The 25,656-nt window shown below is 39.0% G+C and overlaps 1 protein-coding gene across 2 annotated transcripts in view; it reads left to right on the forward strand.

Annotated features, from left to right (window-relative positions):
- Positions 1-4,153: 4,153 nt before the first annotated feature.
- Positions 4,154-25,656, forward strand: part of LOC124138071 (inositol polyphosphate-5-phosphatase A-like) — a 156,286-nt gene continuing 134,783 nt past the window's right edge. For both annotated transcript variants that reach the window (XM_046504589.2, XM_046504587.2), the window contains exon 1: positions 4,154-4,391. In XM_046504589.2, the coding sequence (XP_046360545.1) occupies positions 4,329-4,391 (63 nt within the window). In that variant the 5' untranslated portion in view covers positions 4,154-4,328. The remainder of the gene's footprint in view (positions 4,392-25,656) is intronic.

Consider the following 25,656-nt stretch of genomic DNA (forward strand, 5'->3'; position numbering starts at 1 on the left):
GTTGGACTCGCCTCCAACAGAGATTGAATTGTATAAATTACAGAGTCTATCTTCTCTGGCTTCAGATTATAATCGGCCGGCCTCAGGTGAACTGTGGTCAATCAGGCAGATTTTTGAAACTGACAAGTACATGATTGAACAAAAGAAATTCTCAAAATGTGTTCACGTGTTCTGATGTTGATTATATTAACCTTTTAGAGCTTGGTGTGGTATTTGAGTTCCAGGTTTGTAAAACATGATTTCTAAACATTAACAGGCGGACTATATATATAGCTAAAGTTATGATGACGGCTATGATCGTTCGCCGTATATGTGGGCATATGTGCCAAGCCGAGACTTGATTAATTTATTACAGGTCTCATTGATATAGAGTGAATATTGGTGACTGCAGAATAAAACGCCAATTCACGGGTCCCTTGCATGTATGAAGGAACTGAACTGATCTGATACCACTGGGTAACGTTTCCCTTAATACCAAATAAAGCGTCGTAAAATATCCCATCTAGCTGGCCAGCGCGCTCCTGTCAAAAGGTTCTTCTCCCATCACATGATCCTGAGTAAGTAGATAAGTATGTGCAGCAGGTTGCAGATAAACACCAACATGTGCAAACAACGTGTAACAGGTTTAATACTCATAGAGTCGCAATTGTGAGAAACTCTCAAAATTGTGCATTCATGCCATAACTAAACTTCCTCATATCCCAACTTCTGGCGCGCCTTAGTTAAATGTAAAGGCGTAAGTTATTTGTCCATTGTCACCTTGGTATTGTGATATATATAACCCACATATGGAAATAGCAGTAGAAATGTTTTTCATAGACTAAGTGTTTACCGATATTTATATCTGCGTCCTTCTGAAAATTTTAAATTAAAGGATTACTATGTTAAACATACGTGTATATTTAATGTACACCCAAATATATAACTGACAGCGGTGTGAGTGCAACACGGTTCTGTTCTGTATGCAGAAATCTCCAATTGTAATGTTCTTTCCTTGTGAGGTCTTAATAAAATAAATGTGCTTGGCTGTATACTTCTCGTTGATACAATTATTGGTATTGGATCTGATTCATGGCATCAGAAGAAGCAACCATAACTTACGATGCTATGCGGACAACGGCGGCTACAAAGCTCACTCGCATGCCGTAAATCCTTGAACAGACGTCTGCATTAAATACACGCCGAGTCAGTATCGCTAAATGAATATACGCCTGCTTTGAAAAGACGGTGCGTCAAAATCAACACAACTATGCCTCGCTAAACATAGACATTCCTTTAGGTTAATTAAGTGATTGAGTCAAATGCAATCACCCACATTTCATTCAATTTACACGTCTCATCTTCATGAAGATTAATAGTGTTGACCATAATTAAAAGACAGACGCCTGCATTGAACGCCGGGGGTAAGACGTCTCTGAAATAAATAGTCGGCCTGTGGTCTATTCAAGGATTTACGGTAACAATAGAAACAGGATAAGTTCATAGCCCGGATCTGTAGACGATGTAACCATCGGCTGGTGTGACGTATATCCTTGTGTTGGTCGTACAGGAACTAATGGACTCTTGCTGTACTCGACAGCATAGTCACGTGCACCCTGTACAGGAAACAATGTTGCTCAATTTCGGACCTATTAATTGCGTTGGTCGAATCTGAAAACAGTACGACCCACTGGAAGGAACATGGTTATTTGAAATTACAGTAAACTACGGTTATAACGAACTCAAAGGGACCACTAATTTTAGTTCGTTATAACCGTAGTTCGTTATAAGCATATATACATACAGCATAACTACAGAAAATAGTCGGGACCAAAAAGTAAGTTCGTTATATCCGTCAGTTCGTTATAAGCGAGTTCGTTATAAACGTAGTTTACTGTACTTACAATAGTTTGTCATCCTTGTAAACTGTACTTTGAAATTAATATTTTATCAGTGGTAAGTCCTTGTTGAAATGGTTTGTAATCTGTAGGGAGTTCTTTGTCGAATTTGTTTCTGAACTTGCATAAATGGCAAACTGGAACTTATTTGTGAAGTGAAGTAATTCTCTGTTGATATGTAACATGTATAATGTGTATATGCCAAGAGTGATGTAACCCTTTAGGGACTAAAGTCAGTGATGATTATTTACCCCCTACGGGTTCATACATATTGACATGTCAAACGTCACTGTCAAAAGTGTTGTTTCACAGTCCTAGTCATGTAGCAAAAAGGACTGTAACCTGATTTCGTGATGGTCCAGCAACTGTGACAGGAGAACATGATCATAAACTAGCATATGTTACAAAATATATATGGCTTCTTTTACACCAACACCATGCCATGTACATGTTACCTTTGTTTGACCACTCATAGTCGACATAAACACTATTGTTAAAATATACTGAAAACAGGAATTATTTTGAAGACACTACTATGATTTTATTATCTGAGTTCTTATGTCAATATTGTATCGTGTGACCGATTTCAAAATACAGATTAGGTTTGGTATTTGGTCTACTGGCCTTAAACACACTTAACGAAAACGAAATGCCTTCAGTTTTAAATATGATAAGCGTGTTTAACTATTTTCCAAATAAGCATATGCATTAATATAAAAACGTGAAGAGGCCCTCGTATTTAATCACGTTCTTTTAACACTTGGGAATATGTTAAACATCCTTTCATGTAATTAATGAGACATTTCGAGAGAAGATTAAACTACATTTCTATATTTTATTTACACCGCCCTGTATAAAAATCTCACTGGCTTGCACTCGCCAAAGCCGCACGCGGTTACAATGTTTAATCAAATGAAAAATAAATTAATTTGTTTTCAAATGTGCTCCCCACGTTTCCACGCATTTCTGTCAATAATTCACATCACTGTGGTAATTTGGGGCCGACAAAAGATCGATATTATATGGAAATCTTAAACGAGAGTTCCCCGTGGAAGTAAAAAAGGGAGAGTTTTTTTCTTGGATTAAACCCAGGCCATATGTAGTATGTATAGCAATCACATCACAACACCACACAAGTTTGTGTAGACGCCGTCGGTGTCAACGTCTCCCTTCATGCAGAGACACGACGTTATGTCACTAATGGACTCGATTGATTCAGTATGGTCTGACGGAGACGTCGTACAGGGAGATCAATGGAGTTGTCGCTATGCCACACGAGGCCGTGGAAGTGATTGACCAATGTCGATATACTGAGCTCAATAAACATATATGAAGAGAAGTGAGCACGTATGTTTATTTTTGTAAAACCAACAATGGGGAGTTTTATGATAATAAACAGTTAAAATTAAACAGTTATCATCAATTAGTTCTAGTTGTTTTCAAACTTTGGGGCGGTGGGGAAGCCTAATGGTTAAAGCATTCGCTCATTATTCCGAAGACCCGGGTTCGATTCCCCACATGAGTACAATGTGAAGCCTACTTCCGGTGGCCCCCCGCAGTGATATTGCTAAAATATTACTAAAAGCGGCGTAAAACCATACTCACGCACTGTTATTAAAAGATAACGTAATTACCGTAAATAACAACATTTATACCTTAACGTTATACAAGTTTAAGTAAGAAACACTTAAGGTATATAAGGAAAGCAATATTAATGGTGTTACCATGCCATTGCAGCTGGTATGTTTTAACTGTGTATCAAACTAAACGATAAATAATCCCCTAAACAACGACAGCTGTACAAATAGTTCATCCAAGCGTACCTAATACCGGAACCGAGGCTAATCGTACACTATTTATGTGTCAAACTTGATTTAAAACTATCTGTTGGCATATATTCGAATTCACTACGGAGAAAATAAACATTTCGGATCACACAATACAAGATATGTCTTATACAGTAATATAACTGGGCGTGGTGAGGAAAAGATTTATCCATGAATAACTTTCAGAATAATTTGATTACAGGTTTCAAATTAGTGTTATCAAAATCTATGATTATATGAATTAACTTCAGAAACATGTATTATGTACTTTCTACCAAAACGTGGCATGTACCGGATCAAACACTAAAGACAACGGTAAATTTCAAGCTACTCCACAAACGACAACAGTTGCGTGCCACTCAAACACAAAATCAAAACAAATATGCCACGCCCCCTTCTATGTGCTGGATTAGAGTGAGCTCCCTTTGTTTGTATTATAGATGGCGCTCGTGTGTGACGTCAAAAACTTCATTAGTGCTGCTGTAATGTCAGCACATGAATGACTTGTTTGGAGCACTGCGTTCTCAGTTATACTATGGATAATCTCTGTTTTGTGTGTATGGATACATTGTAGTTATATGCATGTGTCACATTCTTGTCGGGATATATCTTTCAGTCGATAGACATGGACGAAGAACATCTCGCAGTTCTACTCATCACGGCGAATGTCGGATCCATTTTCGAAGAAGTGAGTATACAGCGAAGCACCATTGATTGTAAACATTCGTGCAACTGTTGGTGCGTGTGTACCGTTTGCACGACAGACCTCCATCTCAGAGCTAGGTTGCATCTGAATAACTGTCTGCTCTATTATCAAGGTAATAGATCCATCGTTATAGAGCCGTATTGTCTTTTCTGGTGTGTTGGCATTCAATACCAGACTGGAATGTAATTGCTTTTAGAATACGTCAATAATATAATGTAAAGCTCTGTACATATATCGCAGATGTATGTGAAGAGCCTGAGACGTTGACGCTGAAACAGACAGCTTAATTTTGCCATTGAGATGGCATATACTGGCTTTAGAGAATAGTACATAATACTATGATGATGATGATGATGATGATGATGAAACAGACAGCTTAATTTTGCCATTGAGATGGCATATACTGGCTTTAGAGAATAGTACATAATACGATGATGATGATGATGATGATGATGATCTAAATCAGAAAATATGTGCAGTGGTATGTTGTACCATGTGTACGCGTCATGACATACCAGTGATTAATATAGTTGTCCTTGGTCATGCTGTTCATCATTTGTGACATGTGAATATATTTGGTTCATGTCACTGTTTTGATATGTTAAAGTGTGTGTAAATATATATGTATATATGAGGGGATAAGCTAGTGCCTCAAGGTCTGCCTGAATAGTGCCAATTAGCTCGTTACCATAATCCCTCATTATATTGCTACTAGCCTTTAGGCTAATCATGCCAGCATGACACAATCGACAATTAAAGAACTCTGTTATTGATAATTAAGTTTCCTACTCGTTACAAGTCATTTATCATGTTTATTGTTTATTGCATATGTATATTTTCAGTGTTTCATATTCATTCTAACAGAATTTGTATTTTACACGTTATAATAGTTCACTACACCAACTATATAGTTATGTCATTATTTAATCCACATAGTCGCAGGGTCAGTGTAATTAAGGGTTATTTGTCTCTAAATGTTGTACTTGAATCCCAACTAACATTGCTTAAGGTCCCAAAGTTAAATCTATCACTTTCAAAATAAGGACAAAACAAGAACCCTTTTACTTTCACCCTTTTCGATCACTGTATGATAGAATCCCAGTTCTAACGCCTTTGACTTTCATACAATTATATCAAAGGTTTTTGAACTGTGTCAGTGATGTTGAAATAACAGCGTTAAGTGTGAGGTCAGGTTGAGGAAGATGTGCAGCACAAGTTGGCCGTTAAGAGCGGAATGTAAACAGTGGAGCAGAGGAAGGAATACTGCCTACTATAATTAATCGCTGGAGACGGTCTGTGAGACTGCTGGTGATCAGCCAGTGTAAATCTATACTGGCTTCCTCCACTCCAAGGATCCTGCCAGATTACTAGGTCTACATTTCACAGTTCATTTATCTCAGTGATAGCCTCAGCTCATCTCCTGTAAAGACAATGTTATTCCAGTAAGTGTGTGTCTGAAGCACATGGATAGGCCTTTGTGTAGAAATGGTTAAAAATTAATTAATTATTTTCATTGCTGATACATGACAGGACTGTTCCATATAGCTTTGTGTATGCAACACAGACCTGTCAAAAAAATTTGTTTATACAGAGCTCCAGATGACTTTTTGAGCAATTGAGTTTTAACTCCAGGGTTTCTATTTTAAATGGGTGTTTACATTTTTCATTGGGTAACCAGTATTTTTTCACTCATCTATTCATCACTCTATTGGTTTTTTTCCAAAATTAGTGAACATTTAAAGATTTTAAAAAAATGAAATAATGTTTTATATGTATATAACTGTTTTAAATATATAGGCTTGACTCAGAAAGTAAATTTGCTGGTAATTGTGTTTCGTAAATTAGCTCCTTTGCATGCATGCTGAAAAAGTTTCATTGGGTATTTACATGTGCTGTTTTTTATACATGAGTTTTTCATTTAATGTATGTGTTTCGGTACGCAAGTTAATTGAAAGTAATTGGGTTTTGAATATTTTTGGGGGGTATTTTACGCAAATACGCTGCTTATCTGTATCTCTGTTTATACAAGAAGGACCTATTTCAAATATCATTTTGTACAAGACAGTTGTATGGAAGAGCCAGATAATGTGTGTGCAATGAAGTCAATCCAAATATCATTGGTTTATCATAAAAACAACTATTTTCAGGGGTAGATTAACCATGAGATACATCCACATAGTACAAATATCATTCCTTTGACTTTTTCACTAGTTTTGAACTAACAGACCATTTGTCCAGGCCGTGTCTCAATCTGATCTGTAACAAGTGAAACTATACAATCAAGTTCTGTTTTTTGTCATTCTATGATCCCCTCTCTAATATTATGTCTTTTGGCTGGTGATAATTCTAATCCACTCATTTGATATCCAAAATAGTATCATGCTAAAACTATTATTAACGTGATTAAAAGTTACTGTTGTGATGTCGTGTAGCATTTTTCACAAAACACCTTACGAACCCATTATTGTGGCAATAATGTAAGGTGAATCAGATATACCGTATTCGACGTGATAAGCACCCTGGGTGCTCTCAAAATTAGAAATAGGGGGCTCTTATTAGAATATAATTTTGGTGAGAAAAATAAAAACAGTTGAAAGATCGTAAATTTCGTGGTTTATGCTATCAGCCTGAAATGATACAAAAGATGAGTCTGTGTGTATTATACACGACAGATATATTTTCCAGAATTTAATTGCCCATAATTAAGAGTGCGTATAACACACAAGTGCATATTATACAGGAATAAACAAGTCTTGTGTACATTGATCAATCGTAAGGGGTGCTAATTGGGATTGTTCACTAGCCAATATATTGGCAAATAACGCCTTAGGCGCTTATTAGATTGGGGCGCTTATTACGTCGAATACTGTATATATATATCCTGGAATTGATTAGAAATTTTTAGAATTAGGTAGCTAGTGGGACATGTGACACGTCAGGACAGGGTCACCAGAATGCCTTTGTTTTTTTGTTTTAATTGCTGGTTTCATGGATTTGTTTTCTGGATTGATTAAAAGGAACAGGTTTCTTTCAAGTCATTGTGAAATGATTTATGCATATTGTAATTCAAGTGAAATAATGAAAAAAATGACAAGTCAAAGGTTTCTTAGGCGACACTTTGTCGTTTTGGTTTATGCATTTAAAGGACTAACTCAAAACATCCATGATCATAGAATAAAATAAAGATAGCTTTAAAATATTTGTATTTGCATGACTGCGTAGACAAACAAACTTTACACCTACAAATATCATGCAGTATTCTTGATATTGTTAATTGTTTAGGTAATTTTTGTGATTATAATTGATCAATTGTGTTTTCTGTATTCTGCGGCCACTGCAAAACCTCCTCAGAGTAAGATGTACATGCTGCACATTAGACAGGATCACCACTTAAGTTTTTCCACTGAACAAACTGACCCAAATAATTTCATGCTAAATAAAGTATAAAAAGCTGGAAATAATCAGAAACCTGTATTTAACATTTTGAAAAGAATCGCATGTTTCAACATCTTTGCTGAAGTTCTTTTAACCTACAAATTTGAGAAACATTGCAGCTAACATCAGTTCTGAACAAGCTAGCTGTGTTAACATTATCAATATTAAAAAATAATTTAAATAAAAGAAAAAGCTGCATACTATTATCACATATCTGTTGGGTCCATTTTACCTGAACTAAACCATAAAATTAAAAAAGTGTGCCAATGGATCATATATTGATGTGAATTATTTTCAATGAAATATTGTTTGAGTAAACAGATTGGGCAGGAATAAAAAAGAATAGTTTTCGATATTTTGAAATTTGTTATTTCAAAAACACAACAGAATTGAACACTAACTGTGTTTTTCCATGCCTTTTGACAAATTATTATTCATATTGATGTTCTCTGGATCCAATTTGATAACATTATAGTTGCCCATATCTGTTTCGCATTGATATTAAAACATTAGCGTTGATATGTTTTGCTATCCGATGATCATGACATCATGAACAGGTTGTTATCCTTATATCCGTGACATTTATGTGAAAGCGTGGCCATGGAGATGTCAAACATGTCAGGAGAGAACAGTGCCAGCAGTGAGTTGTGGAGGAATACTCAGTGAAGAGTCTTACTTCATTATTACCATATTTTCTTGAGTATAGTGTGCATTTTTTCCCAAAAAACACAGCTGTGTAGGAGGGGATGCGCATTATACACGCCGTAATGAGTTTTTAATGTTTTTTCCCCCCCCAACACAAAGACATTACCGTGAGCACGTAACACCAGAAATACCATGTCAACAAATCTGTACTGAAGTACACAATGTAAACTTGTAAATACACTGTCTGGTTATAAAAAGTGTTCATTATATCTGAACTTATGTTTGTAACTAATTTCATTAATTTTATTCAAATTTCTTTTAATATTGTTTAATTAATTTCAGCGAAATCGTGTGTGAAGTGATCGGAAGATCCCACAACTAACTGTTATTTACAGCAACCACAGTCAGATTAACACTATTGACGCCTTGAAACAAACTTTAGTTGACGGAGAATGGATACTTATATCTTAAATGCCATACTTTGACTTGTTAAAAGTCATATTTGTTGTAGTTTAACGATTCTATGTCAACATGTAGTTCTCGCGATCATGTATGTGGGAGCCTTGACAGTGACTGGTCAAATTGTTCCATGTGGGGTGGTGTAAGGATACGTTTGTACAGTATTGTATCCCTATATGAGGCCGACAATACATCGATTTACAATACCTGTATCACGATACGTATTATACATTGGATCACATTTAGTTCATTTGTTTTAGAAATGTGTATAATAATAGAAACTGTTTGACAACCAGCTTACACAGATTCTTTAGTATTTCCCAGTTGGCTATTAACAATGATATTCACATTTCCCGGTTGGCTATAAACAATAATTACACATTTCCCGGTTGGCTATAAACAATAATATTCACAATGCCCTCCAGCCAAAAGGTTTCTGCTGTACAGTATCCCATCTTTAATTTCTGAAATTTAAAAAAGAATTGACTCAGGGTTGTAATTTACAGGCAAAAACAAGGAATAGCAGTTTGTCCAATGAAAGTAGTGTACCGGGATACAAATGGTAACGCATCAGGAGTAGTATCAGGATACGTATTGTATCATGATCCCACCATATCGCTATACCTTTATTCTATACATACCACCCTGAAAGCCACATACTCATTGCTGTACATGTAATACACCAGGGATGAGAATTTTCCACAGAATTCAAATTCTGCTTGTTTTGTTACGTTAAGGAACCTTTTTGTGATACATACCATTACAATATATACATAAGCCATATAGTTCACTAGACCCCTGGCTGATTTTCAGTTTTCTCAAAACAAATTGTCTCCTCCCTGATTAGACTTATATAAACGTGACTGTTTGTAGGACCACCGTCCCATGTCGCAAGGCAATCTTACTTACAAGTCTGTGTAAATAAATGGGAGTTATTATTGTGTCATAGCGACTGATTTACAACACCCATTGTCTGAAGAAAATTTAATTGCAAAGGCTCATTACCCTGGAGCCATGCCATCTATATGCCTTGAAACACTTAACTGCTGTTATTTATAAGATGCTAATCCTAAATGTTAATCCCCATTTTTGTGTACATCGACCGTCTGCCATCCTGCTGATGAATTACTGTTTACATTTATATTTATTACTTACTAAATGTCAGGTAACCTTGGCTATATAAGCCTTGGTCCAGAGAGATTGAAAAGAGAAGAGAAAAAGAAAGGTCTTACCCTAAGCCTAGCTAGGTGCTCCGGGGCACCAATACGACAACCAATACCACTATGTGCTGACCTGGCACATGGTGTCTTTTGTATGTATATATCTACATGTATAAAGTAAAACTGTATATACCACAAGCCATCGTCTCCAAGTTGTCACTTCCTACTGAGAACCATACGTCGGCCCCTTGCGTATATGAGTATGCAAATTGTTCATTAATCAACGTCAGACCACACGCGTGGTTAATTGCCTCAGTAAGATCTCTTTTGTGGGACAGGGCTCTGGCTAATCTTCTTGTTTTTCAAGGGGGAACGGGTGGCCCAGTCATCTCACATTGTCTAAGGATCTGCAATTCGCTTTGTAGAGTTGTGTCCATTGGGCATGCCAGAAACCTATGAATGTGATGAATGTGAGTTCATATCCCTGGGTCGCCCAATTATATTACTGGGTTTGTCAGCACCATACCCGTGCTCATGGGTTTCATCAAAGGGTAAACGTCTGAGACCTGCATTAATTCAGGCTTTCCCCCCACATTAAGGTGACACTCTGTATATAATGGGAATACTGTTGAAGGTCTGTGGTGTTACCCCAAACTCTCTCACTCTTTGTGGAACAGGGCTCTGACCAATCTTCTTATTTTTCAAAATTCATGGTTGATGCTAATATATATGCAATACGAAGCAAAAAGAAAAAAGTTCTGTTTGACATTCTTGACAGTGTTTAACAGGGAGGTTGATAGTCAAGGGGTCCTTATCATAAACCTATCTTTTTATTATATTCTTGGGGGTGGTAATGGTAGGTGGGTTTTGATTAAAATACTCAATATGCATGTCTATGCCAAAATACTGTTGTGTCTACTGGCCTAAACAAATATTTCAATCATTTTCAGTAGATAGTTGTCTGAGTATAGTTTAATTTGACCAGTATAAGCTGCTCTCTACTGCTTTCTCTAAGTAGTTTACTTGACTCTGGCACAGTGGACTAGAGACTCAATTAACTTCAAAAGCACCACCTCTGCATTGTGGCATTTAGAAAAAAAACATGTTCATAATAAGTATATTTTGAAATCAAATACAGCAGTTTACATATGAAACACGGACAAAGCTGGACAACCTAATGACTTTTGCTCAACAAAGATAAATTACCATGTGATGCATGGTTTGAAAATTACACCAATGTGCAGTGGTTAATATCAAAATGACAAATGTTTGATTATCACACTTCTGTTTGCAGCAACTGCTGAGTTGACTTTGCAGATTTATCCATTTTAATATTGCCGAGATTAGGGGCCTGCCGGAGGGCCCATCACTCACACCGTTTCCCTGCAGGAGATCTTTCAGCAATTAGAACTGAATCATTAATATTAACAGAGCGGTGATGGATTAGCCTTGTGGTTAAAACATCAACATCACACTCGAAGGCCCTGGTTCTATTCCCCGCATGGGTACGATGTGTGAGACCCATTTCTGGGTCCCTGCCATGATATTGCTGGAATATTGCTGGAATATTGCTATATAAAGTGGAATAAAACCACAGTCACTCCTTACAACAGAACTTGGGAAATCTAATACAGTAATAGCCACAACAAAATAGTCTCTAGTCAAAGAATCCAATAAGAACTCAAAGGAAAGTACAAATTATCTAAGTTTCATCAATAAAATACTATGGTGTTTACCACTGTCTGTTCTACCCAATCAGATATTTTTGTGGTAAGGTATAGAATCAATCAGAATGCTCAGCCTCTTCTTACAATATCCCCTGGATGTGTAAAAAAATCAAATCTGATAAGCTGTACCAGTATTGGGCAATGCTGGGTGGGCCTCGGAAGATCCGGGGTAGAATAGGACTTCAGCAACCCATGCTTGCAGTAAAAGGCGACTATGCTTGTGGTAAGAGACGACTAACGGGATCGGGTGGTCACACTCGCTGACTTGGTTGATGTATGTCATCGTATACCAATTGCATGGATTGATGCTCATGATGTCAGTCATTAGATTGTCTTGTCCAGACTCGATTATTTACAGACTGCCGTCATATAACTAGAATATTGCCGAGTGCGGCGTTTAACAACAAATAATGCTGGGGGAACATTCAACATGCTCAGCAGGGTTAGAAACAAACAGTTTTCATCCACTAGTCCTTATAATGATAACATATAGCAAAACCCTTAAAAATGGCAATTTTCTACTTGTCCTTATGATACCTTTACATTGGGCAGTTTGGCAAGGCCTATAGGACCAGTGCCAATTTCTAACCCTGCTCAGTGTGGGGCTATATCGTGTGACTATGGTACACATGCATTGTGAGACAACAGACAGATTTACAAGCTGTCACGAAGCCTAGTAACTTTATGGGGCCCATAATGCATCAAATTAAGTGTCTCCGTTCTTTAGCATACCGAGAAAACTAATCCATTGTGCAGACACCTGTACGCAGAGTTCTCCAATCAGTACGCCACTGCTGTTGAGGTATTACAGGGATTTCTCAGGGCGTGCTCAGAGGCCGATATTCGGAGTCTGCAGCAAATGTCAGTGAAAATTCTCAAATTGGAATTACAAATTTCCTGATTCATGTTACATATTAGGAATAACTAATGTTTTGGCTTTGTCGTCACAGGTGATTGTAATTTCCCAAATCAATTTGAGCAAAATAACTTTTTTTTTTCACAAATTGCCCGCAGAGGGCACAACAGAATAGTCTGGAATCCTGTGTAGTCCCTGCATTATGTGGGTAGCTGAATTAGTCTGTGGGCAAAAGCCAAGAAGCATGCTTGCACTCTGCAGTGTACTAAATTGATTTTTGATTTTTTACAAATATGATCTGCTTTGGCACTGCCAATCTCATCAAAATCAGACCTTTGTTCTTGCTACCACTAGACAAAGATCTGAGGACATCACATTATACAAGACCTTCGCGAACTTTGACCGACCAATGAAATGACTAACAAAAAGTCGACATTTGCCAATCAGAAAGCAGGTTTCTCAAACAATATGGCACTAGTTTCAAACTGGCATTTGAAAACTGATCAAAAGAACATTCTGGAATAGATGGCTGAGATTGTATGGCAGTGATTCCCACAGGCTATGTTGGAATGTTTAGCTCATTGAAATGAGAGATGGATGATGATTTTGACGGCCAGCCTATAACTGTCCTTCAGAAGACCCTGTGTTAACCTTTTTGAGGTTGCATGATTAGAAAATCACATTCCGACTGTCAGTTTCCTGATCTGGTAAGTGAAGCTCTGATTGGTTGATAAAAGGTCATTTTGATGTGACCTGTAATGGGGTGTTCTCAGATCTTTGTTTAGCCTTAGTGCGAACTAAGATCTGATTTTAATGAGATTGAAGTAATACCCACTCACTGACTGATTCTATAGGATGTTGACCTGCATTTTTTGACAATAAGGCAAGGATTTTGGTGTGGCATTCCTGTGCACAGTGGCGCTGATAACTCCCTGACAGCCATGAGGGGAAACTGTCAGTGGTGGACATGATAATAGAGATGGATGATTCATGATAAACCTGTCAGCAGCCCAGCACTGACCTCGACTACCCCCCTCCCCCCCTGGATTCTATGTCAGAATAGGTCCCCAGCACCAAGCTTGACTCCCTGTGTGTATGGACATTGGTAATAGTGATGGATGCTTCATAATAAAGCTGTCATCAGCCAAGTAGTCATTCCTCCCCTCTCCATTGAGCACTATGCTATCACTGACTAACACTTAGTCTCTGAAAATATATAACATTAATTGAAACAAGCAACTAAATTCAGTCTGAAAAGGCGCCCCAGTGAGATAGGGGATTCAGAAACTGAACCTGGTGAAAATCTAGACTTGCTTCATGTAGGTCTATAGCATTACGGTAAGGGTTGAGTGGAAATATTATGGTTCAGGGACTGAGACAGACTTGACCACAGAGTAAAATGATGGCTGGGCAACTGTATTTAGACTTTGCAGAGTTGCTTCCCTTAGCAATGACAGATTCAGTTGAACAGAGGTTTGAATTCTGCATTCGCCTTGATTATGATTTATGGTCTGTCAACTAAATACTGATGGTTGTGAAACATATCTAAGACAGATCTGCTTTTATTTGGGCTTTCCTTCTATATTCAGATAAGCTCAGATAGCAGATCCTGAACATATCCTGTTCAAAATAGACCAGTGATAGTTTTACCCAGTTTACAGTGTCTCACAATCTTGTGTCAAGATAGGGTCCCCAATATCCAATGCTTGTCTCCCCTTGTGGATTCCATGTCAGAATAGGTTCCCAGCACTGCCGCTTGTCTCTCCGTGTGGATTCCAGGTCAGAATAGGTCCCCAGCACCATCGCTTGTCTCTCCGTGTGGATTCCATGTCAGAATAGGTCCCCAGCACTGCAGCTTGTCTCCTTGTGTGGATTCTATGTCAGAATAGGTCCCCAGCACTGCCGCTTGTCTCCTTGTGTGGATTCCATGTCAGAATAGGTCCCCAGCACTGCCGCTTGTCTCCCTGTGTGGATTCCATGTCAGAATAGGTCCCCAGCACCATCGCTTGTCTCCCCGTGTGGATTCGAGGTCAGAATAGGACCCCAGCACCGTCGCTTGTCTCTCCGTGTGGATTCCAGGTCAGAATAGGTCCCCAGCACCATCGCTTGTCTCTCCGTGTGGATTCCATGTCAGAATAGGTCCCCAGCACTGCAGCTTGTCTCCTTGTGTGGATTCCATGTCAGAATAGGCTCCCAGCACTGCCGCTTGTCTCCCTGTGTGGATTCCATGTCAGAATAGGTCCCCAGTACCGTCACTTGTCTCTCCGTGTGGATTCCAGGTCAGAATAGGTCCCCAGCACCATCGCTTGTCTCTCCGTGTGGATTCCAGGTCAGAATAGGTCCCCAGCACCGTCGCTTGTCTCTCCGCGTGGATTCCATGTCAGAATAGGTCCCCAGCACCGTCGCTTGTCTCCCCGTGTGGATTCCAGGTCAGAATAGGTCCCCAGCACCGTCGCTTGTCTCTCCGAGTGGATTCCAGGTCAGAATAGGTCCCCAGCACCGTCGCTTGTCTCTCCGTGTGGATTCCATGTCAGAATAGGTCCCCAGCACCATCACTTGTCTCCCCGTGTGGATTCGAGGTCAGAATAGGTCCCCAGCACTGTCGCTTGTCTCTCTGTGTGGATTCCAGGTCAGAATTGGGCTCCAGCACCCAAAATTGTCTCCCTGTGTGAATCCAAGATATAAGATTAGGTACCTATGCTGGGCAAGAGAGGCAATAATATGGATTTGTCGCCTCTTACGACCAGGGTAGGTTGTTGGGACCTATTCTCGCCCAGATTACACCGAAAGAAGAATTGTTTCAAGTCTGTAGTCACATGTTAAAGGGAGATGACTCTCATGCATTTTTAATTCTTGCCAAATGTGCTTTTTTGTGATTCAGTTTTTAACATTAATTATTATGTTGAATGTATAGTGAATATTATGTGTACAATAAATCCACATAAAAAAACAAATCTCTGTTTCCACTTGATGAATTGCTACCAATCATGCCAATAGCACCAGGTGTCTATTTGCATCACAGACATATTGGGGCTGTGGATCAGCCTAGTGGTAAATGTGTTTGCTCATCATGCTGAAGGCCAAGTTGGATCCCCCACATGGGTAAAATGTGTGAAGCCCATTTCTGGTGTCCCCCACAGTGATATTGCTGGAATATTCCTAAAAGCAGAGTAAAACCATACTCATTCATCCACAGGCATCTTGTGTAATGTGAGCCTATTGTGCTTGTGAGAGACAACTAAATTGTTGTCACAATAGCTCCTGATTATAGATAATAGTAGACCACCAGAAAGACCAACCCACCACTGTCACCTGATTGTGTTCCCACAACATTGACCCTGGGTTCATCATATTTGTTAGTTTGCAGGCAGCTGTTATATGGCTGTAATGTTGCTGACATCGGTATCAAACACCTGTTCAATTTCGCAGTTTCGTTTGTTAATGCTAGGAATACTTCAGTGTTTCATTTTGGGCCTGGTTCTTCCGACCCTTACAACTAACAATGTCCTGACTGTAAACTGTACATTTATCATGTTTATTTTTAACAACAGCTAGGGTAAACAGGGTGAAAGAACAATGGCCTTCTTCCTGCCTAGAATGTATCGTGGTACAAATTACATATACAAGCACATCTTGAGTAAGTTTAGAATGTAGCGGCACCCATCAGCTTGCACTAAAATAGATGTCATTGTCACGCTCAGTGTTCAAATAGCTGTCCACCTAGTCCATGACAGTGATACTTAAGCACTAGTGCTGACTGTTGGCTCTTATCCCTGCTGTCAAGTTCTGTATACTTATGCATAATGGGAGGTGGGGTGGGGTCTACAGCTGGTTAACTCTGTAGCTTAGAATGTCACAATGAAGGCCTGAATACTTATAGTGCTGACTGGAAGCTCTTATCCCTGCTGTCAAGTTCTGTATACTTATGCATAATGGGAGGTGGGGTGGGGTCTACAGCTGGTTAACTCTGTAGCTTAGAATGTCACAATGAAGGCCTGGATACTTATAGTGCTGACTGTTGGCTCTTGTCCCTGCTGTCAAGTTCTGTATACTTATGCATAATGGGAGGTGGGGTGGGGTCTACAGCTGGTTAACTCTGTAGCTTAGAATGTCACAATGAAGGCCTGAATACTTATAGTGCTGACTGGAAGCTCTTATCCCTGCTGTCAAGTTCTGTATACTTATGCATAATGGGAGGTGGGGTGGGGTCTACAGCTGGTTAACTCTGTAGCTTAGAATGTCACAATGAAGGCCTGGATACTTATAGTGCTGACTGGAAGCTCTTGTCCCTGCTGTCAAGTTCTATATACTTATGCATGAGGCTGGGTGGCTAACACGTTTGTTTGTCATGACAAAGGTTCGATTACCCAAATGGATATTTGTGAAGCCGACCCGTGAAGAGCTGGGGTAGAATAGGTCTTCAGCAACCCATGCTTGCCGTAAAATGCGACTATTCTTGTCGTTAGAGGCGACTAACGGGACCGAGTGGTCAGGCTCGCTGACTTGGTTGATGCATGTCATCATATCCCAATTGCGTGGATCGATACTCATGATGTCAATCACTGAATTGTCTGGTCCTGACTCGATTATTTACAGACTGCCCTAATATAGCTGGAAGCCCATTTGTGATGTCTCCTGATGTGATATTGCTGGACTATTGCAAGAAGCATCATAAAACAACTCACTCACTTATACATGTTCTTTATCATTGAATTTCACCTTCACCATGACCATGATTACTTGGAAAGTTTTGCTAGGATGTATAATAAGTTTCATAACTGTAAACGCCAACTGTACAATGCTTCAATTTGGGAGAGGGGCGGTCGGGTAGCCTAGTGGTTAAAGCGTTCGCTCGTCACGCCGAAAACCCAGGTTCGATTCCTGACATGGGTACAATGTGTGAAGCCCATTTCTGGTGTCCCCCGCCGTGATATTACTGGAATATTGCTAAAAGCGGTGTAAGCCATACTCACTCACTCACTCAATTTGGGAGGAATAATCAAGAATGACAATACCAGTTATAAGGACACTTAAAATTTGGTGTGTGTGAGAGAACTGTTGAGCCTCTTCTTTCAGTCATGCAATAGTCATTGCAGTCTTTTGTTTATGAATACAGACAATAAATATCTGTGGTAAAGATCAATGCTCATTAAACCAGTTTCTTATATTTTATGATGTCTGGTTAAACAGGTCTTTGTCTTCAACAACCGATGCTTGTCATAAGAAGCATGTTGTATGTCATCATACCAATGCTGATCAGATGTCAATTACTGGATTGTCTGGACCAGACATGATCATTTACAGACTGACGTCATATAGCTGAAATTTTGGAATATTGCTGAGTTGGCATTAACGCAACGCAAAAAAAATAAAAATATGTAGTCCCATATTGGCAGTTTTCAAAATGGTGGCAGAGGAAAAGATAATTAAATCATATTGTCTGAAGTACCATGTCCATTAAAGATTAAATCAGACAAGTAAATTTAAAAATGAACTACTTTTAGCCCTGTGATATATTAAGATGATTACGTGTATTCCTTATATATTTAAGTGTTCCCACAACCACACCTTTGGTCCATCTTGGAAGTCAGTGAATGGCCCTTGCTAGATATGTAGCATATGCAGTTGTGATTTACAAAGTGTGCCTCCTTTTTTGTGCTTGAAATTGATCGATAATAATACGTTTTTCTTTTAATGATCCCCAGATTTATTTTGTGCATACAGATCGATAACAGAAGAAAAATCCAAACAAAATAAACAAACTTTATTTCATTACAATAGTTTATGTAAGTTATTATTGATGACACAATTTGCATATTGATAATCGCTAATATTTCTTCCCATTGATGATAATTCCGATTATCAATCCATTTGGCCAGCCCTAGTAAATTGTCATAGCGACTGATTTACAACACCCATTGTCTTAACACAGCATTTCACATTATGACATTTATAGCCTGAATCCATTTTCCCCTGGGCCGTGTCTGTAATCACATCCATAAGCCCCATGTCCAGGGCAACACCATTGTCTCTTTGTCTGTCTATTGTTGTCCAATAGTGAATATACATGTTTACATCTTTACTATTAGTCAGTCTGGTATTCCGACAGCATCTGTATGTACAGCCGCGAGTAGGATACGCCTGCTTGCTGGACTTCACTTGTAGTTGTTGAGTTGGAATCTCCGCTCGACATGTTCTATTAGTAATTGTATTTGTTTGCTTTATTGCCGACTAAAGAAGTTTGGACTCAACATATTCTTCGACTTCAATCTGAGCTAATTTCCCCGTCAACATACGCGTTGACAAAATCATGCTGTGCAAGAAGCATGTTCTATGTTCATTTTACATGTACTTGTCTGGTTTACTTGTGTGGAAGTACATCAGTTCTGAGCTTCTGAGGTCACATGATAGACATTGCACAAGGCTACATTGTGACCTTCAAGCACCTGTCACCTGATGCTTATTTTAACCACTGGAACGTTTCTATGTGTTCATACATGCCATCAACCGTCAAGTATCAACTGTCAAGTTTCTGTATTCTAGATCCCACCAAACTCTTTGGTGTATTCTGGCTATGATAAATAGAGGTTATCATGCGAGTGTGTTTGGGGATGGTAAATATCCTGCATTAGGGATAAACATTGTATTTAGCGAGCCTCAGTGCGTGCAGTAATATGTATTACGTCACAGGGTAAGTGATGTGTCAGTCGGACAGTGACAGTAGCCAATACAGTTCCAACCGAAATCTGTTTCTTATACAGTGGCGAAGCAACATATACGCAAAACAACAATTGTTTTTACTTGCATTTCGTGGCAATCCATCAGTCTGTCCGCTAGAGTAACTGCCCTTTGTCAAATGGAAGCTACTCTAACCCTAGTCTATGAGACATCATGGCCACGTTCAGACGTTGGTGACATTCGGCCTGTCCTGTCATAAGAAGTGATATCAGATGTATACACAGCGACAAAACGAAACAAGGTAACAATTCAAACATATTTCGGACAAATCCAACTATTTTGATTTGTGGAAAAGGTTCCAAGCCACAGATATGGCTACTGATGCTGCTTGGCTAGGCCTGGTGCCCCTGCAAAATTGTTTTGAAATTTATATCTCTAAAGTTGCCAAAACTTATAAAATGCCTTAGTTACGTCACAGTTAGACACTGATTTTCAGTATATTAGACTGTCCTTTTGATAATGATAGCAATTATCCCTGTAGTTTATCCAGATTCCCGATGGTGAATTCTGACTTGATTGCCGAATGACAAGGGCGACGCCATGTTTGTAGTTTGTAAGTAGTCCTTACTTGACCTTTGATAATTGCATCTCTATCTGCATATGACCCCAACGGATATCGTTTTTATCCGTTGGCTTTATCCTGCCGAGAAACCTTCTCATTATATGATAAATAGACATATTAAAGGTGCTTGAAGATATTAATAAGCAATAGTTATCATTGTGTGTATTTCTAATAGTATGACTTGTATATCATCAGGAAGTAGCCCCTAACACCTCACCAATATGTCTGATGTAGAGGCTGTAGATTATTGGAAAGCAGAGACATGGCACGATATGTTGTATTCCTAACAACTGATTAGGATTGCTGACAGTGAAGAGGCGTCTGTTGAAAAGCTTAAGAGTTTGGCACCAAGCAGCAAAAAATCTGGATATGATGTAATAGGGGAAGTATTCTTAGAATTACACACGGTAACGATTGTGTGACCTTTTTGCACCGTGCAGTTATTTTAACCATGCCATTAGAGCTGTAACTGTACCAGATCCCAGCTGCACATATGCCATAAATCAGGAGAAATTAATCAATGTTGGTGACAGAGAGGAGGTTGGATGCCTCACTGTCCCTGAACCATATTATTTTCCCTTCCGCCCAGCCCTTCAGATGATTGTGTTGCTATAGCCCCTATTGAAGCAAGTCTAGATTTCCCACAGGTGCAAGTGTTGCCCGAATGCAGATGTCATTAGTGGCTAAATTCTCCATCTCACTGGGTCTCTTTTTCAATGTTAATGGAGTTGTTTGTTTCTGTCAAAATTATATATGTTCAGAAACTATGTGTTGGTCTTAGAGGGCGTGGATGGGCGATCATGTTCAGCACGTTGACACCTGAAAGTTGCTAGGGCTTTAATCCTGGTCCACACTGAGTGTGTCATATTACATGGGACGTCACATCTTCCCGAGGCAAGAGAGTTAACTGACTATAAAAGTCCTGTTTCCATCCTTGCTGAACTAGGCTGGTATTATGGAGTTACATTTTGGCTGGACTAACGAGACTATGCATGCATCAAAATTGTGCGCCGAAATCGAAATCCGGTTCGTAAACTGTCGTGTAGATTTCGGTCGATTGCAGGATTTGCAAAGCATGTGCACTGCCATCTCATTGTCAGCAGATATTTTCCAAATCTTTTCATGTTTTTAATCAAGGTGCTCACGTGATTTGATGCATTTCGTGATGTATGACCCGTTTTATCAAAATATAGATCTTGATTATCGATCAGATCGTCCTGACTCAGCACTACCATTTTATGTGAAACAAACACAAGTGATGAGAGAGGTGGAATCTGATTGGTCCATAGGAGAAGCTTAAAAGGGACATAACTGGTAATAGCCACTGGTGGCGCTACGATCGTGCCAAGTAATTCCAGCCTAGTTCGGCAAGGGTGGAAACTGAACTTTTAAAGTAAGTTAACTCTCTTGCCTCGGGAAGATGGGACGTCATGGGAGACTCATCTGCATCTGATCACCAAGCAGTAAACGGGTACCCTGAAGGAGGAGATGGTGATGCGACTAAATCTGATGCCTCATACGACAGCTTGTATACTCCCTAGGGAGCTGAGAATGAATTTTGAGTGGACACTGATCCAAAGACAATAATAATCAGTGTCATGAGCATTCAAGTGGTGAAAGGAATCTGGCTCTCCATATTTTGCATTAATACATGTCCAAGGAATTTCGAAACAATGTTTTATTTTGAACACTTGTCGCCTATGTTGAATAATGAGCTGGGCAGTGAGACACTCAGAGCTGACATCCTCTGTATATACAGGTTGTAATTAGATCCAGGGTTCCTTTCCATGTATGTGCATATATGAGATAGCTGCACGATAAATCGCAAGAAGAATGAAAAAAGGAAGTTTGGTTTATTTCATGATAAAACATCGTTCTATCATGACGTGATTTATGGAGATTCAAAGATGCGCTCGCATCTATGTGATGACATCATTTTTTAGAGGTGAGTGTCTCGTGAGTTGTTCGCAATAGATGTAGCTGGGCAACGCATTGATAAACGCGATGGCCAACGGATCGCTTCCAAAAGCAGGAGAGATATCTTCATATGACAATCGGTATAGTGAGAAAAGGTAATCAATGTGAGGATTGTGAGAATATAAGGGAAATACCCACCTGTGCATGATATGGACTTGTCCGGCATTGCCTGTGACTGTGACGGATTCTATTCAGAGAGTCATCATTATTTAAATACGGGTAAATATTTTTAATGCGTGTACTCTTTACTTACATCCTTAAAGAAGCTGTAAATAATGTTGATATTTCATAGAAATAAATGTCTCATGGTCGTTGTTTGTTGTACAATAAAACACTGCAGGGAGAATAAACCACTCAGGGCTGTGCAGTATTTTATTGTACAATAAAACACTGCAGGGAGAATAAACCACTCAGGGCTGTGCAGTGTTTTACTGTACGATAAACAACTCCCACTTGTCGTTTTAAATTCTTGTTTTGTTTGTGATCATTTTATTATGTTAATAAATCAGTAGGTCAGATACAGATGTGATTTAGTCCCTTTTATTATGACGATTTAACAATGACCAATGAGGCTTATATTTATGTCCAGAAGCTTTTGTGAATTTAGGAATCAATCAAATACTAAATGCACTAAGTCTGCATTGCCTGACACTTGTGCTAATTACAGGTAGGCCACAGTACTTTGTACAGGTAGGTCAAGGTTTGTTCATCACTGGAATTACTAGGGCTGTGCGATCTGATACGTATCACGATACTTTGCTCACAATCTGATACGTATCACAATACTTTGCTCACAATCTGATACATATCATGATACTTGCATACGCTCTTATCTGTGGTGTGTAAGGCATCTTTTCCATAGACAGGATGGCAAATTACCTGGCACTCTGACCATTTACAGTTGGCAGTATCATATATGGCACAATGGATGAAAATATCTATCTTTTCACTACTAATTTTCACTACTTATTAGGGTTAACAGTTATAAAGTAAACATTTAAGGTGAGAATCGATATTTATCATGAAGTGTGCGACTATGATCGTTTCTTGTATCAAGAAGTAAAAAAATTGCAATCCTCCGATGCATCGGTGTATTGTATCACTACTAGGAATGGCTTCCTCTGTATCAGGTGGTCAGGTTTGCTGAACTGGTTGATGCATGTCATTGATCCCAATTGCTTAGATCAATGCTCATGATGTCAATCACTGGATTGTCTGGTCCAGATTTGATTTTTTACAGATTACTGCCATATAGCTGGAATACTGTGGAGTGCTCCGTAAAAACAACAAAACAACTGCCTCTGTGGTCTAGTGGATAGAGCACCTGCCTGGAGAGTAGGGGGTTGGATCCCTGGCTGCGTTTTAACAAAAGACAATATGGTTCTTGTTGTTACCCTTCCTTTCACTTGGCCTTTAAGGGAATAAAACAAGGAGTGACCGGCTCAGTCAGTATACACTCTGTCTTAGAGGGATTATATTCCATTTGTTAAACCCAGGCACCGGGTATTTCAGTGTGCTAGGAAGCAGGACTAGTACAAGCAGCCACACATGCTAGCACGTCACTCTATAAGTGCATTAATCTTGAATGCAATGGTTAACCCCTTTCACATCACAACAACTCTGGAACTTGACTGTGACCCAGTGCTTTCATCAAAGTGATGCTTAAATAGACTTTAAAGATTTTGAGAGAGGAAAATGTGTTCACTTGGTGGAAGTTTAAATCAATTAATTACTCCTCATGTCAATTTCTATATGGAATTATGGAACATTTTCTTTTAATCCTTGCTCCTTTTGAAAGTTACTGGCCCTTCCCCAAACTAGCTGGCCTACAACTAAAAGGCTCTGAACATTTTAGAACTCTTCACCCCTGAAACATTTTTTGCTGCACTCTTAGATTAAATCTTGGCTTCCATTTGCCTCCTTTCATGGTGATTTATGAGCAAATAAAGTTGTTGTTGTACACAATATTACAAAATGGGGGCCGGTTGTCATTCTACCAAGATGATCCAATTAAAAAAATTAAACATACATGGAGAAGGGGTGAAATTTTGACTAGCCAGATCTACTTTATGTTTCAGCAAGCCCTTTGTCATTGTAACTTGCCACGTGCCAACGGGCCAGCAGTTAAATCAACCCCTGCATCACTGAATTCATTGATGCCACTTTAAATCCACTTTTAACATGTTATAAGTATTTCAAGATAACTTTCTAAATAACCTATCAAAGACCTATAGTTTGTTGACAGACCTAAAACACATCCTGGGTTTCACACACACATGACAGTATGGGGCTTGTTTTCAATGAAAAAGATTCAGTATCATTTCTCTGAGGGTCACTGCACAAGAACGTCTTGTTAGGAGTGTCTCTACTTGGGGAGAAAAGCAGTTAATATTTCATTGCAGGGGATAACAATCAGAAGGTAAACATAGAGTATTTTTAATTACATGTTAATGGCATGTTTGGCACGGTTCAATCTACAGGTGACCTTACGCTCTACATTGAAACCACATGCTTATCCCCATTCTGCATTGTTCTGTATGACAAATTAAACACAAACTCTTTGGTGATAGCGAAGCTCTTTGTTGTCTCTGAAACATGAAGTACACTTTGTGCCCACGTCTGCACATACTCGCAGTGAATATAAAGGTAGTCGCAACTCATGATGTTGCTATTTCTGCACATATGATTATTTCAAGGTACCTAGCAACATTGATAATTGTGGCAGATTTACTTTTCTATTAATATTATTTTTCAAGGTGATGCAGTCATCAAGTCAGCTGTTCAGTCAGAGGTGGTTATTGTCATTTGAAACCTCTGGTTGACCAATCAGAAACAAGAATGTCACAACACCATATAAGAATGTCATCACATACTGAATGGTGCGTTCATATGACATCATGTTGCTATGGGCCTCTTCGCAAACATGGGAACAATTTCAGGAGATTTTGCTCCTCATCAGGGTTAGAAATTAATTGTTATTTTAACCAGTCCACAAATATAATCAGTTTCAGAGTTGGTAAAGTGGTTGTCCACAAGGAAATATCACTGGTCCTTCCTGAATTTCACTAGTCATGGACAAGCAGACTTATGTTAATTTTGAACCCTGCTCATGTGTGGGCTGTTATAAGTTAACCTTTACAATACTGGTAGACATTCTACTAGCCTCAGTTAACCTTTACAATACTGGTAGACATTCTACTAGCCTCAGAATGCTGTGAAATGACTGGAATACTGTTAAAAGTGGCATTAAACACCACACTCACTCACTCACATACTCACTCACTCACTCACTCACTCACATACCTACATACCCACTCACTCACTCACTCACTCACTCACTCACTCACTCACTCACTCACTCCTATCATATTTTGTGTATTTTGTATTTTGTGACACAATCATCATGATGCACTGACCCCTTGGTAATCCCTAATCATGCTGATAACCATCTATTGAGGCTCATCCTAGTGACATCCAGGTCACTCATGGTTGGGTTTATGGAACAGGGGATGTAGACCCAGGCCTTAACCACAAAGTATATCACTTCTATTCATTATCATTCCATGTGTTGCCTTATTTACTGGATCTTAATTGTATCGAGGATCAAGTTCATTAGAACTGGTCCATTACCAAAACAGGTAAATCTCATTTTGACAAGCCATCTCTACTCCACTGTCCAACGACTGGG

The sequence above is a fragment of the Haliotis rufescens genome, unplaced genomic scaffold (assembly GCF_023055435.1).
Source record: "Haliotis rufescens isolate VD_foot unplaced genomic scaffold, xgHalRufe1.0.p SCAF_12, whole genome shotgun sequence".
Lineage (NCBI taxonomy): Eukaryota > Metazoa > Mollusca > Gastropoda > Lepetellida > Haliotidae > Haliotis > Haliotis rufescens.